The 13676-nt window shown below is 45.1% G+C and overlaps 2 protein-coding genes across 12 annotated transcripts in view; both read left to right on the forward strand.

Annotated features, from left to right (window-relative positions):
- Window positions 1-7515, forward strand: part of SEC23B (SEC23 homolog B, COPII coat complex component) — a 33892-nt gene extending 26377 nt beyond the window's left edge. For all 10 annotated transcript variants that reach the window (XM_061436341.1, XM_061436343.1, XM_061436336.1 and 7 more), the window contains 2 exons: window positions 3935-6078; window positions 7192-7515. In XM_061436341.1, coding sequence (XP_061292325.1) covers window positions 3935-4024 — 90 coding nt within the window. In that variant the 3' untranslated portion in view covers window positions 4025-6078; window positions 7192-7515. The remainder of the gene's footprint in view (window positions 1-3934; window positions 6079-7191) is intronic.
- A 5227-nt stretch (window positions 7516-12742) lies between these two features.
- DTD1 (D-aminoacyl-tRNA deacylase 1) overlaps window positions 12743-13676 on the forward strand; it is a 114308-nt gene continuing 113374 nt past the window's right edge. For both annotated transcript variants that reach the window (XR_009740299.1, XM_061436371.1), the window contains exon 1: window positions 12743-12826. Coding sequence is in view for 1 of the 2 variants with exons in the window: in XM_061436371.1 (XP_061292355.1) it covers window positions 12784-12826 (43 nt within the window). In the remaining variant the exon portion in view is untranslated. The remainder of the gene's footprint in view (window positions 12827-13676) is intronic.

The raw sequence follows: 13676 nt of genomic DNA on the forward strand, positions 1-13676 counted from the left end.
TTTGATTACACACCATTCTGAGTAGCCTGATGAAGCCTCACACCTTCCTGTTCCCTCTCACCCGTGTTCTCTTTGTCTGGTGCATCCACGCTGTCCACACCACCTGCCTGTTAACACCTGTATAGGAAAACCTTAGTATATGCAGGGTTCCATTCTACCCGTGTGTGGTGTCAGGCACTGGAGTCTTGGAACCTGTCCACTGTGGATAAGGGGGCGACTAGAGTCTACTGTGTAGGCTAGGGGCAGGGAGACATGTGGATCCCCTTCTGCAGTGCACAGTGGAGTTTGATGGGTTCATGCCAAAGGACCGGATGCTGACCTGTGACCTCCGTGTGCTCCCCTCAGAGACACACAGCATCTCCCCAAGCCCTCCGCTTCCTGCTCTGTCTCCCCTCTGCTCCTGCTCACCACTCCTCCTCCCTCCTCTTCACTTCTCAGCTCTGGCTTCTTTATCTGATTATTCCCAGCATTTATGTCTCCTTTAAATGAGTCTTATTTTTCATAGAGCATTCTTGGGGGTGGTAATTTTTAAAAATTTATATGCAGTTGTAAGAAATAACACAGAAAGATCCCCTATTCCTTAACCCAGTTCCCCCAGTGGTAACATCTTGCAGAGCTATAACAATATCATAACCAGGATATGGACATTGATGAGGTCAAGATATGCATTTCCATCTCCCCAGGGGTCTCTTGTGTTGCCTTTTATAGTGCCACTCACATCCCTCCTGCCTCCACCCTTTCCCTAACACCTGGCAGCTCATGTCCTGGTTTCCATTTCTGTAATTTTCTCATGAAAAAGGTTCCACAGGGAACTATATTCAACATCCTGTAATAAACCGTGATGGAAAAGAGTGTGAAAAAGAATATATTTACACATGTATATGTAGCTGAATCACTTTGCTGTATAGCAGAAACTTTTGCGAATCAGTGAACATATATGAAACCACACGGCACATAATCTTGGGGGACTGGCCTTTCTCCCCTCAGCGTGCTTATCTAGAGATCCAGGTTGTTGGATGTGTGGATAATTTGCTCCTTTATTGGTTGAGTAGTGTTCCATGGTGTAGACATACTGCAGTTTATCATTCACCCATGAAGGACAGCTGTGGTGTTCACAGTTTCTGGCCATTAGGAATAAAGCTGCTGTAAACATTCTTGTACAAGTTTCTTGAACATAAGTCTTCATTTCTCTGTGATAAATGCCTAGGAGTTCATTAGTTGAGTTGGCTGATAGTTCACAGTTTTTAAAGAAACTGCCATACTCTTTTTCCAGAGTGACTGTCTCCTTTTATATCCCCAGCTGCAGTGTATGAAGCCTCATTTCTCTGTCCTTGTCTGCGTATGATGTTGTCATTATTCTTATTTTGTGTCCTGACAGATGTGAGTGGTATAACATCGTGGTTTTGATTTACATTTTCCTAATAGCTAGTGATGTTGAACATCTTTTTTGGTGCTTTCTCATCTATGTGTTTTCTTCGGTGAAGGCTGTGTCTTGCCTATGTTTTAATTGGATTTGTTTTTTAGAAATGATTGAGTTTTGAGAGTTATATATTCTTGATGCTAATCTTCTGTCAGATTCATGGTTTGCGTATGTTTTCTCTCACTTCTGGTTTGTGTATACATTGTCTTCACAGGGTCTTTGTAAAGTAAAAGTTATTTCTATGAAGTGCACTTTTTTTTTAATGGATTGTGTTTTTGATGTCAAGAAATCTTTGTCTTACCCTAGATTCCAAATATCTCCTGTGACTTTTTTTACTTTAAATTTGCATTTCAGTCTGTGATCCATTTTGAGTTAATTTTTGTATGAGATGTGAGGCTTAGGTTTATTTTTTGTTTATGGGTATCCGATTGCTCCAGTACCATTACTTGAAAAGGCTACCTTTTTTCCATTGATTGCTTTTGCATATTTGTCAGAGATTATTTGGGCATATTTGTGTGAGTCCACTTTGGGGCTTCTGTTCTGTCCTGTTGACCTATGTTTCTGTCTCTCTACTAACACTATACAGTCTTGGTTATTGTAGCTGCATAGTAAGTTTTGAAATCAGGTAGACTGGTTTCTGTCACTTTTTTTTCAAAACTTGCTTAACTATTCTGATTTCTTTGCATTTCCATATGAGTTGTACAATAATCTTGTATCTATCTTTTAAAAATCTTGCTGGAAGTTTGGTAAAAATTGCACTGAACCTCTCTGTCAATTTTGGGAGAGTTGGTACCTTTATTGAGCTTTCCTATCTGTGAACTCAGTACGTCTCTCCATTTATTAAGTCTGTTTTTATTTCTTTCATCAGTTTTTCTTTTTTTCTTGAGTGACTCTGAGTGATACTGTATTTTTAATTTCGGTGTCCAGTTGTTCATTGCTAGTACAGGTCTTTAACTTACACTGGGATTACATCTGAATAAATGTATCGTAAGTTGAAAATGCATTTAATACACCTAACCTGCTAAACATCATAGCTTAGCCTGGCCTGCCTTAAATATGCTCAGAGCACTTACATCAGCCTATAGTGAGGCAAAACCGTCTAACACAAAACATATTTTATAATAACACAGAACGTATTGAGTATCTCATGTAACTTATTAAATACTGAACTGAAAGTGAAAAGCAGAGTGGTTGTCTGGGTCAGAATGGTTGTGTCTTGGTTGTTCACCCATGTGATTAGTGTGGCTGACTGGGACCTGCCCAGCATCACAGGAAACGGGCTGTGTATCACTAGCCTGGAAAGAGACCAAAACTCAAGATGTAAAATACGGTGTATGATTTCTACTGAATGAGTATTGCTTTTATGCTATCATAAAATCAAAGAATCATAAGTCAGCAAGCATAACATAAAGTCATTTTTGTAGACTTGTGTCCTGTGACCTTCCTGAGTCACTTACTACCTTTGACAGTTTTTTGGTAGATTCCTTGGGATTTTTTACAGACTTCTTCAAGTAGAAGCAGTTTATTTCTTCCATTCCAATTTGAAACCTGTTATTTCCTTTTCTTGTCCTTTTATCTGTTTGCTGGGTCATTGATTTCTGCTCTAATCTTTATTTTCTTCTGCTTGCTGTGGGTTTATATCTTAAATCTTCTAGGTTCTTGAGGATAGGAGTTTAGATTATTGATTTGAGACTTTTCACTTCTTCACTGTATGCATTTAGTGCTTCTGAATCCCTTTGCAGCATGACTTTTGCTGTGTCCCACAAGTTTTGATTGTTGTATTCTTGTTTTCATTCAGTTTGATACATTTTCTAAAATTTCCTTTGAGAGTTCTTTTTTGTCTTTTGGATTATAAGTGTTTAGTTTCCAGAGATTTTCTTTTTGTCTTTAGTTATTGATTTTATTTTGATTCCATTGTGGTTAAACAATATACCTTGCATTATTTCAGTTTTTAAAAAATTTGATGGTTTGTTTTATGGTCTAGGATATGGTCTGTTTGGCCTATATGTTCCATGGTCACTTGATTGGGTATTCTGCTGTTGGATAGATTTATAGATTGTTCTGTAAATGTCAGCTAGGTCCTGTTAGTTGATGGTGATGTTGAATTCTTATATACTTCTGCTGATTATCTGTATAGTTCTATAAGTTCTTGAGAGAGGATGTTAACATTTCTTACTCTTAATGGTGAGTTTGTTGCTCTTTTGAATTCTGTCATGTGGGAGCCAGCTCTGGAGGAGTCCTGAGAATTACACAGAGGATGAAGTAAGAGAGCATGTTCTCAGAACTGTGTAGTGGCAGGGATGGCCAGATCTTAGTGGATCAGGGAGGGTTTTGTGAGGAAACTATGCTTCACTTGAAAAAATTAGTTAGCTCGGTAGGAGATGGGCATGGGTGACAGGAGTATTCTTGGCAGAGGGACAGCACTTCTAGTTTCCTGAGGGGAAAGTCCCTAATTCATGAATTTTAACCAGCTTTTAAGATACCTGCCAGTAAACCCTTCTCGTTTTATTTCAGGAAACGGGAGCGCCCATCCTCACTGATGACGTTAGCCTGCAGGTGTTCATGGACCATCTGAAGAAGCTGGCTGTCTCCAGTGCTTGTTGAGTTAAGGATATAGGCAGGAAATGGAAGAAAACACTGTCATTTTGTGTTCACAAATGTTTATAAAGGCTTAACATTCCTTTTACTTTGCCAATGGATTTTAATAAATAATCAAAGGAAGTGTTAGTAACTATTTAGATTTTAATTTATTTATATTCCTTATCTGTGCCCTTTTCTTACTCTCTGAAATTTTAAGGTCATAAACGTTTTGGTATTGGTAGATGTTTATATGCTTTTTGTATCCTAACTTTTAGAGTCTGTATAAAATCAGAGCTAATGTATTTTGGCAACTTGCTTACATGAAAATCAATGATCAGAAAGGAAATAAATCTGGATGGAGAAAGCATTGGTTAAAATAGTGCTAATACATATTTGATTTCTGAAGTCTCTGTAAGTCTTGAGTATGTTTTATGTAAATTCTCCAACAAGTAATTCCTGAACTTAATCTTCATTTACTGTCCAAATATTAACAGATAAGGAAACGTAAGAAATAATGTGCAGCTGTTGAGGCTGAGTGGTCTGGAGTGGCACTGTCCCTCCCTCACCTGAGATACAGAGAACACATTGGTGGTTACCAGTGGAGGAGGGATGGGGAAGGGTGAAATGGATTAAGGGGGGAGGGGGTCTGTTGTACTGTGATGGAGGGAAACTAGGGATTGTGGTAGTGAAGTGACTGCAGTGCATACAGAACTTGAATTATAATGTACATGTGAAACATGTTATAAACCAACGTTACCTCAATTATAAAAATTCTAGCTATTCTACCCAGTGGAGTTCATTCTTGTTTTGAGGTTATGTCCCCTTTCACATAGGCCCCCAATGGCTAAGATGGTAAAGAATCTGCTTGGGATGCAGGAAACCTGGGTTTGATCCCTGGGTGCAGAAGATCCCCCTGGAGGAGGGCATTGCAACCCACTCTGGTATTCTTGCCTGGAGAATCCCATGGACAGAAGAGCCTGGAGGGCTACTTGAGGTCGCAAAGAGTTGGAGATGACTGAGCAACTAACACACAATTGCTACGACAGCTGTCATCCAGGAATTTCTTTTGTTGGACTCCTCTGTTAGTTTCCAGGAGTAATAAGGACCTATAGTGCAGGAAACTACTCAATACTCTGTAATGACCTATATGGGAAAGAATCTAAAAAAGAGGGGATCTATGTATATGTAAACTGATTCAGTTTGCTCTATACCTGAAACTACAGCATTGTAAATCAACTATATTCCAATAAAAATAAGTGCCAGGGGCTTTCCTTGGCAGTCCAGTAATTAAGGCTCTGCTTCCAGTGCAGGGGTCTTGGCTTCATCCCTGGTCAGGAAACTAAGATCCCACAAGCTAAGGGGTCCAAAAAAAAGGGGGGGGACCCCAAAACAAGTGCCACCTGAAGCCTTTGTAAGGCATGTCGTTACAATTATGCAAGCTCCAATACTTTGGCCACTTGATGCAAAGAACTGACTCATTGGAAAAGACCCTGATGCTGGGAAAGGTTGAAGGCAGGAAGAGAAAGGGACGACAGAGGATGAGATGGTTGGATAGCATCACCGAATGGATGGACGAGTCTGAGCAAGGTCTGGAAGTTGGTGATGGACAGGGAAGCCTGGCATGCTGCTGTCCATGGGGTCGCAGGGAGTCGGATACGACTGAGCGACTGAACTGAACTGAACTGAGAGGTGTGCTTAAGAGAAGCTGTCATAGGGCCCCGTCACATGGAAGGCAAGGTCGTGGGTTCCAGGCAAAAGACGGAAGCCCTCGGGCCCAGCCCCACACCTGAGTTCTTTGCGGGTGGGAGGTCCGTACTACACGCCCCAGGATGCATCGGGGGCCAACGCCGGAAGCGGCTGCCCAAGGCGGCTCTTCATTGGAGGCGGCGGCGGTGACGCGCAGACCGGAAGGCCCGCCTTCACCCGAGACTCGGAGGAGTGTGGTCTACGCGGCGGTGTCATGCGGCCGGCGCAAGCCCTTCGTTGGTACCGGCGGATGTCAGTCGTTTACGGACTGGGCGCCTGGACCCTGCTGGGCTCCTTGATTTTTTTGAGTCAGAAAAAGAGCAAGCCGCCAGGTACGGCTCTCTGGCAGGACCTCCGCAGACGCGCGGCCTTTCGTGGGCCGTGTCCGGGCGGTTAGCGGAAGTGGCTTCGCGGGGCCGCTTTCCCAGGTTTATTCTACGGAGCACTGGGGCGACTACTTATCGTTATCATGGAACCAGGCAGGAAAGGACTTTTAGAGCCTTTTCCCTCGACCTTGCTGAGTTATTGAATGAGGCCATCACTGTCCTCAGAATTTGAAGAATTTGTGAGGTTCCCGGTCAAATGTCAAAAGACACTAGAAGGTGGTTTAAAGAGGCGATGCTCCTATAGCATCAGCCTTCCTCCCATTCAGCGAGCAAAGGGTTTCAGGACTTGCACCTGCTGGAGTATTGAAATTTTCCCAATAGATTACCTACCAAAGAGGAAATCCTCCAGCTTTCAGAAATGGGGTATAAATCTAGTTTCCTCCAGAGTAGGCGTTGCCTGGGGCTTGGTGGGGAGCGACTGCTAAAAAAATCAGGGATTTTGTGTGTGTGTGTGTGTGTCTGGTATTCTAAACTTTATTTGGTGCTGATTGCACAGATCTGGAAAGACTAAAAACTACTGAATTGTATAAGTGAGTTAAATGTGTATATGAAAAATATATTTCAGTAAAGCTTTTTATGTAAAAACTGTGCTGATGATTTCGTTTGGTGTTGAAAATTACCAGGGGCCTGAAAATACACATATCCACAATTGAGCGTTTTAAAACATTTATCTCTGTAGTGGTCATTTGAAAAAAAAAAACAAAACATTTATTTATTGATTGCGGGTGTCTTGGTTGTGGCATGTGGGATCTAGTTCCCTGATTAGGGATTGAAATGGGACCCCTTGCATTGGGAACTCCGAGTCTTAGTGTCTGGACTATCAGGGAAGTCCCCTATAGTGGTCATTTTTTTTAAAAAATTATTTTAAAAAATTCTTTTGACAATGGTGTCAGGAATCTGATGGGGTGGGGTAATTCTTACCTTAGTTTATTTAATTTTCAAGACTCTACTAATAATTCTAATGACTGCTGTATAGTTAGAAGTTTGTGATCAACTATAAAAAAAAAAAGATAAAAAAGTTAATGATGCAGATGTTCCTTTTTTTTTTTCTTTTTTAAGGTGATAAAGTAGAACAAAAGGATGCCTCAAGAAACGAACTATCTGAGCCCCCACAAGGCTTTTATGTGGAAACGATTGTCACATATAGAGAAGATTTTGTTCCAGTTACTGCCAGGATCATCAATTATTTGAAATCATGGACTAGTGGCCCTGGACCAAAATCATGATTGACTGCTGAACTCTGAAAACAGAACTTTGGTTCAGCATATACATTTGAGAGATACCTTGATTTCCACTTTCCATTTGTGAAAAGTGAATACATTTAAGTTTGCTTTAAAATAAAATAAAAAATAGGCAATAAATATCCCCTTGAAAAAAAGTAAATTGCATATTCAGCGGGTGTCCTTCTGTATCACAGGAGTGAAAGATTGAAGTGAAATATCATATTTAACTTTGTAAACTTGGTGTTCTGAAATTAGTTGATGTAACTTTATACTTCTTGCATGTTGCTGTCAAACAGAGCTTCTGTGGTCCCTTTAAGATTAGGTTTGGGAAACCTCCACGTTTAGTTTGGGACTTGGAGCAGCCCTTTGTGTACTATGTGGGTGCTTGGTAAGTGTATTATGAACTGGGTCGTAACTCCTGGATTCAGTAGACTCCATCGGTTCTTTAGGAGCAGCACAGATACCCTCATCCTTTCAGCTGATGTGGATTAAATCCCAACAGTGGCTACTAGTATTCTAGAGATGGGGGTACAAAGTGAGGATCCGGGTCCTTGCCCTCTGGTGCTGCAGGGTTTTCTCCACTGGTCTCCGTTGATTGCAAGTGACAAACCCACGTAAATGCACCTAAATCAGAAGGAGATGTATATGAAATACGCGTATGAACATGGAATTCCCTGGCAGTCCAATGGTTAGGACTTGGAACTTTCACTGCTGGGGGTCCAGGTTCTGTCGTTGGTTGGGCAACTAAGATCCTGTCTGCTGTGCGGTGCCAAAAATGGAAAAGAAAAGCTCCGTATAACTTGGAAAAATATCTCAGATTTTCTTTTCCTTGACATTTTTGAAGGATTATTCTAGTTACTCTGTAGTTGTTGTTCAGTCACTCAGTCGTGTTGGACTCTGTGACCCTATGGAGGATAGCATGCCACGCTTCCCTGTCCTTCACCATCTCCAGGAGCTTGCTCAAACTCTTGTCCACTGAGTCAGTAATGCCCTCCAGCTATCTCATCCTCTGTCGTCCCCTTCTGCCTTCAATCTGCATTCTGTAGAATGCTCCTTAATTTAGGTTTGATCTTGCTTCATGATTGGATTCAGATTATATGTTTTTGGCAGACAATACCACTAAAGTGATAGCATGTCTTTCCTCAGTGAAGTATCAGAAGTGTATGATGTTTGTTTTACTACCGGTGATACTATTTTTGGCAACTTAGTGTGTAGTACTTTGGCCACCTCATGTGAAGAGTTGACTCATTGGAAAAGACTCTGATGCTGGGAGGGATTGGGGGCAGAAGGAGAAGGGGACAACAGAGGATGAGATGGCTGGATGGCATCACTGACTCGATGGACATGAGTCTGAGTGAACTCCGGGAGTTGGTGATGGACAGGGAGGCCTGGCTTGCTGTGATTCATGGGGTCGCAAAGAGTCAGACACGACTGAGCGACTGATCTGATCTGATCTGAGTGTGTAGTATTTAACATTCCAGCATAATATTTGTAGTCTTTTCTGGCCAAATGACTCTTTCTTGTTTTCAACTTGAAACTTTCTCTTCTAGGGGAGGAAAAAGTTTTCCTTATTCTCCTCAGGTCTGAAAAAGTAAAGTGATAGACAAATCAACAGGAGAAAAGCATACAGATTTATATAAAGTTTTCAGCTACCCACTCCAGGACTCTTGCCTGGAGAATTCCATGGACAGAGGAGGCTGGCATGTTACAGTCCAGGGGGTTGCAAAGAGATGACTGAGCGACTTTCACTTCACTTACATGACATGAGAGTCTTGATAAGGAGATGAAGACCTAAAGAAGCAGGCCTGTGTTTTGTGTGTGTATGTATGTTTTTGTCATTATGTTTGCAATTGCACTCATCTCACACGCTAGTAAAGTAATGCTCAAAATTCTATTCTCCAAGCCAGGCTTCAGCAATACATGAACTGTGAACTTCCAGATGTTTAAGCTGGTTTTTGAAAAGACAGAGGAACCAGAGATCAAATTGCCAACATCCGCTGGATCATCGAAAAAGCAAGAGAGTTCCAGAAAAACATCTATTTCTGCTTTATTGACTATGCCAAAGCCTTTGACTGTGTGGATCACAATAAACTGGAAAATTCTGAAAGAGATGGGAATACCAGACCACCTGACCTGCCTCTTGGGAAATCTGTATGCAGGTCAGGAAGTAACAGTTAGAACTGGACATGGAACAACAGACTAGTTCCAAATAGGAAAAGAAGTGCGTCAAGGCTGTATACTGTCACCCTGCTTATTTAACTTATATACAGAGTACATCCGGAGAAGGCGATGGCACCCCACTCCAGTACTCTTGCCTGGAAAACCCCATGGATGGAGGAGCCTGGTGGGCTGCAGTCCATGGGGTCACTAAGAGTCGGACACGACTGAGCAACTTCACTTTCACTTTTCAGTTTCATGCATTGGAGAAGGAAATGGCAACCCACTCCAGTGTTCTTCCCTAGAGAATCCCAGGGACGGCGGAGCCTGGTGGGCTGCCGTCTATGGGGTCGCACAGAGTCGGACACGACTGAAGTGACTTAGCAGCAGCAGCAGCAGCAGCAGCAGAGTACATCACGAGAAACGCTGGGCTGGAAGAAGCACAAGCTAGAATCAAGATTGCCGGGAGAAATAGCAATAACCTCAGATATGCAGATGACACCACCCTTATGGCAGAAAGTGAAGAGGAACTCAAAAGCCTCTTGATGAAAGTCAAAGTGGAGAGTGAAAAGGTTGGCTTAAAGCTCAACATTCAGAAAACGAAGATCATGGCATCCGGTCCCATCACTTCATGGGAAATAGATGGGGAAACAGTGGAAACAGTGTCAGACTTTATTTTTTTGGGCTCCAAAATCACTACAGATGGTGACTGCAGCCATGAAATTAAAAGATGCTTACTCCTTGGAAGAAAAGTTATAATCAACCTAGATAGCATATTCAAAAGCAGAGACATTACTTTGCCAACAAAGGTCAGTCTAGTCAAGGCTATGGTTTTTCCAGTGGTCATGTATAGATGTGAGAGTTGGACTGTGAAGAAAGCTGAGCGTCGAAGAATTGATGCTTTTGAACTGTGGTGTTGGAGAAGGCTCTTGAGAGTCCCTTGGACTGCAAGAAGATGCAACCAGTCCGTTCTGAAGGAGATCAGCCCTGGGTGTTCTTTGGAAGGAATGATAGTAAAGCTGAAACTCCAGTACTTTGGCCACCTCATGCGAAGAGTTGACTCATTGGGAAAGACTCTGATGCTGGGAGGGATTGGGGGCAGGAGGAGAAGGGGACGACAGAGGATGAGATGGCTGGAAGGCATCACTGACCCGATGGACGTGAGTCTGAGTGAACTCCGGGAGTTGGTGATGGACAGGGAGGCCTGGCGTGCTACGATTCATGGGGTCGCAAAGAGTCAGACATGACTGAGTGACTGAACTGAACTGAACTGAAGAATCATGGAGGAACATGACAGGTTAAGGAATATGAGGTAGGCAAGTAAACTGGGGGAAACTGCAAAGCTTATTGGTTCAGATTCTTCTTGGTGAGCTTTTGTCTTTGGAAATAAGACTGCTCCTTTCCTCCCAGTATAGAGGGGCATCTCTCACATGAGAGTTTGTGACCTGTTTCAGGAGAGAAGGGTCAGGGTGACACAGGCTGAAACCTGGGACCTTCAACCTGAGTGCTTGCACCTGGACAGAGGTCAGCTCCAGCAACAGGATACAAAGAAACCATAAGGGACCACAAATAACAGCACCCATGCACAGTCACAGTGGGGCAGAAATGAACGTGGATATGTGCTCAGTAGCCAAGTTGTGTCTGACTCTTGGGCTCCCATGGACTGTAGCCTGACAGGCTTCTCTGTCCATAGAATTTCCCAGGCAAGTACACCGGAGTTTGGAGAAGGCAATGGCACCCCACTCCAGTACTCTTGCCTGGAAAACCCCATGGATGGAGGAGCCTGGTAGGCTGCAGTCCATAGGGTTGCAAGGAGTCGGACATGACTGAGTGACTTCACTTTCACTTTTCAGTTTCATGCATTGGAGAAGGAAATGGCAACCCACTCCAGTGTTCTTGCCTGGAGAATCCCAGGGACGGCCGAGCCTGGTGGGCTGCTGTCTCTGGGGTACATGATTGAAGTGACTTAGCAGTAGCAGCAGCATACTGGAGTTGGGTTGCCATTTCCTTCTCCAGGGGATTTTCCCTGACCCAGGGGCGGAACCCGAGTCTCCTGCATTGGCAGCTGAATTCTTTCCACTGAGCCACCTGGGAAGCCCACAATTATGAAAACTAAGATACAAAAAGACCATAAACCAGCTGCCATTTCTGAGGTGCTCAGCACAAAAGTAGGGCAGGGAAGACCAAGTTTGGTTCAGGAATATCAGGAACCCCATTCCTCTGTACCCACCAGCACTATCAGACTGAAGAAGACACACTCAGAGGAGTTTGTTTTTTTTTTTAATCTGTGACAATGATTGTTAGGGTAATATTTGTACAGTCCTTTGCAGCTTTCCAAGCACTTTTACACAGTGTATTTTATTCAAACCTTCTAATAATCCTGTAAGAGAGGCCAAATATTAGGATTAGAGAAGGAATTAGAATTACAGAATCATGTATCTCTGCAGGAAACATGACAGGTAGGTCAAATGAGTACTTAAACATTTTGTTGTTCAATTGCTCAGTTGTGTCCGACTCTGCGATCTCACGGACTGCAGCACACCAGGCTTCCGTCCTTCACCATCTCCCAGAGCTTATTCAAACTCATGTCCGTTGAGTCGGTGATGCCATCCAACCATCTCCTATGTTGCTCCCTTTTCCTCCTGCCTTCAATGTTTCCCAGCATCAGGGTCTTTTCTAAGGAGTTGGCTCTTCGCATCAGGTGGCCAAGTATTGGAGCTTCAGCATCCGTCCTAATGAATGTTCAGGGTTGATTTCCTTTAGGATTGACCTAAACAGTTAGATGGCTATTTTAGGCAGCAGATCCTCTTATGTCTGGTTTCTGAGGAGCTGCAGAGGGAGGAAGACAAGGGAAAAGGAATTTGGGAGGATCTGGAGTCAGAGGGGTGGGAAACGGCAGGAGGAACACGGTTAGGATTAGGAATCGGGACAAAGCTGGGATGCAGGGATGACTGGCGGGATGTGAGCAGAAACTTAGCACCTGTGAGTCTGCCTAGGAGTGGGGGCCGGGAAAGGGGTTGAGTCTGGGCGGGGCTCAGCTCTGGGTGGGCAGGAACGGGGAGTGGGCGGGGCCCACCGCGGGGCGGGGCTACACGGAGGGCGGGGCCAACTTACGGAGGGCGGGACCAACCTGCGGTGGGCGAGGCCGGCGGGGCGGCGCTGCGGCGCGCTTCCGGGTATCCCCCGCAGAGGGCGCCGGCCGCCGCGCCGCCCGCGGAGTCCCCGAGGCCGGAAGCCGCCCGGCGCCGCCCCGCTCGCCGCAGCCGCCGCCATGAAGGCCGTGGTGCAGCGCGTCACCCGGGCCAGCGTCACAGGTCAGTCGGGCGGGGCCGGGAGGAGCCGCCCTGACCCCGCGCCCGGTTGCCCCTGCCAAGGGTTCTCCCGGGCGCCGCCCCCGGGCGATCCCAGCCCCGCGGCCCCGAGCACCCCGACCGCTCCTCCGTCCCCTGGCCCGCGGCGCTCTCCAAGGGCCGCCGGGTCTCCGCTGAGGGACGCGGTGACCGTCGTCTTCAGCGGCGCTTGCTTTTGTTCGGAGCGCGGATGGCCGCACCCCCGGGCGTCCCCCGGCCCGCCCTTCCGCGGGGTGTTGCTGGGCTGCGCGTGGGGGGGCGTCTCCGGAGCGCGCAGCTCCTCCCCAGCCGCTCCCCTCGGCGTTTGTGCCTTTCTGTCCCCCCACACCCGCCCCGGGTTTTCTCCGTGTCCCGGTCTTCCTGGAGCTGGACGCCCCGCGAGGTGCGCGCTCCTGACAGGTGTTCGCAGGGGCTGGTTCTGAGCGTGTTCGCTCCCGTAACCCGGGGAGACCCTGAAGCATCGGGAGGCGTTTCTTTCCACCAGTCTCTCGTGGACCGAGCCTCGCGGCCCTCAGTCTTTCTCCTGGTCACTTGTGGTCTCGTGTGGACATCAGGGGTCCAGATGACTAGTGGGTACAAGGGAATCGTTTCAAAACTCAGACAAGATCATAAAGATGTTAACATTATTTTTTTTTGGAATGACTACATTGTCTTCTAGTCTTTCCTATTCTTATTGGCAGAATTCTAGTATTGTTTCCCTTGTAGATAAGCCTGCCCTCAAGCCAGTGTATACCAAACGCGTGTTTTTGTGTCCAAGAAAGTATAGCTCTAAGAACGAAACAGCAAACTCCCCTAAAGAAACCATCAAACTCGG

The sequence above is a fragment of the Bos javanicus genome, chromosome 13 (genome assembly GCF_032452875.1).
Source record: "Bos javanicus breed banteng chromosome 13, ARS-OSU_banteng_1.0, whole genome shotgun sequence".
Classification (NCBI taxonomy): domain Eukaryota; kingdom Metazoa; phylum Chordata; class Mammalia; order Artiodactyla; family Bovidae; genus Bos; species Bos javanicus.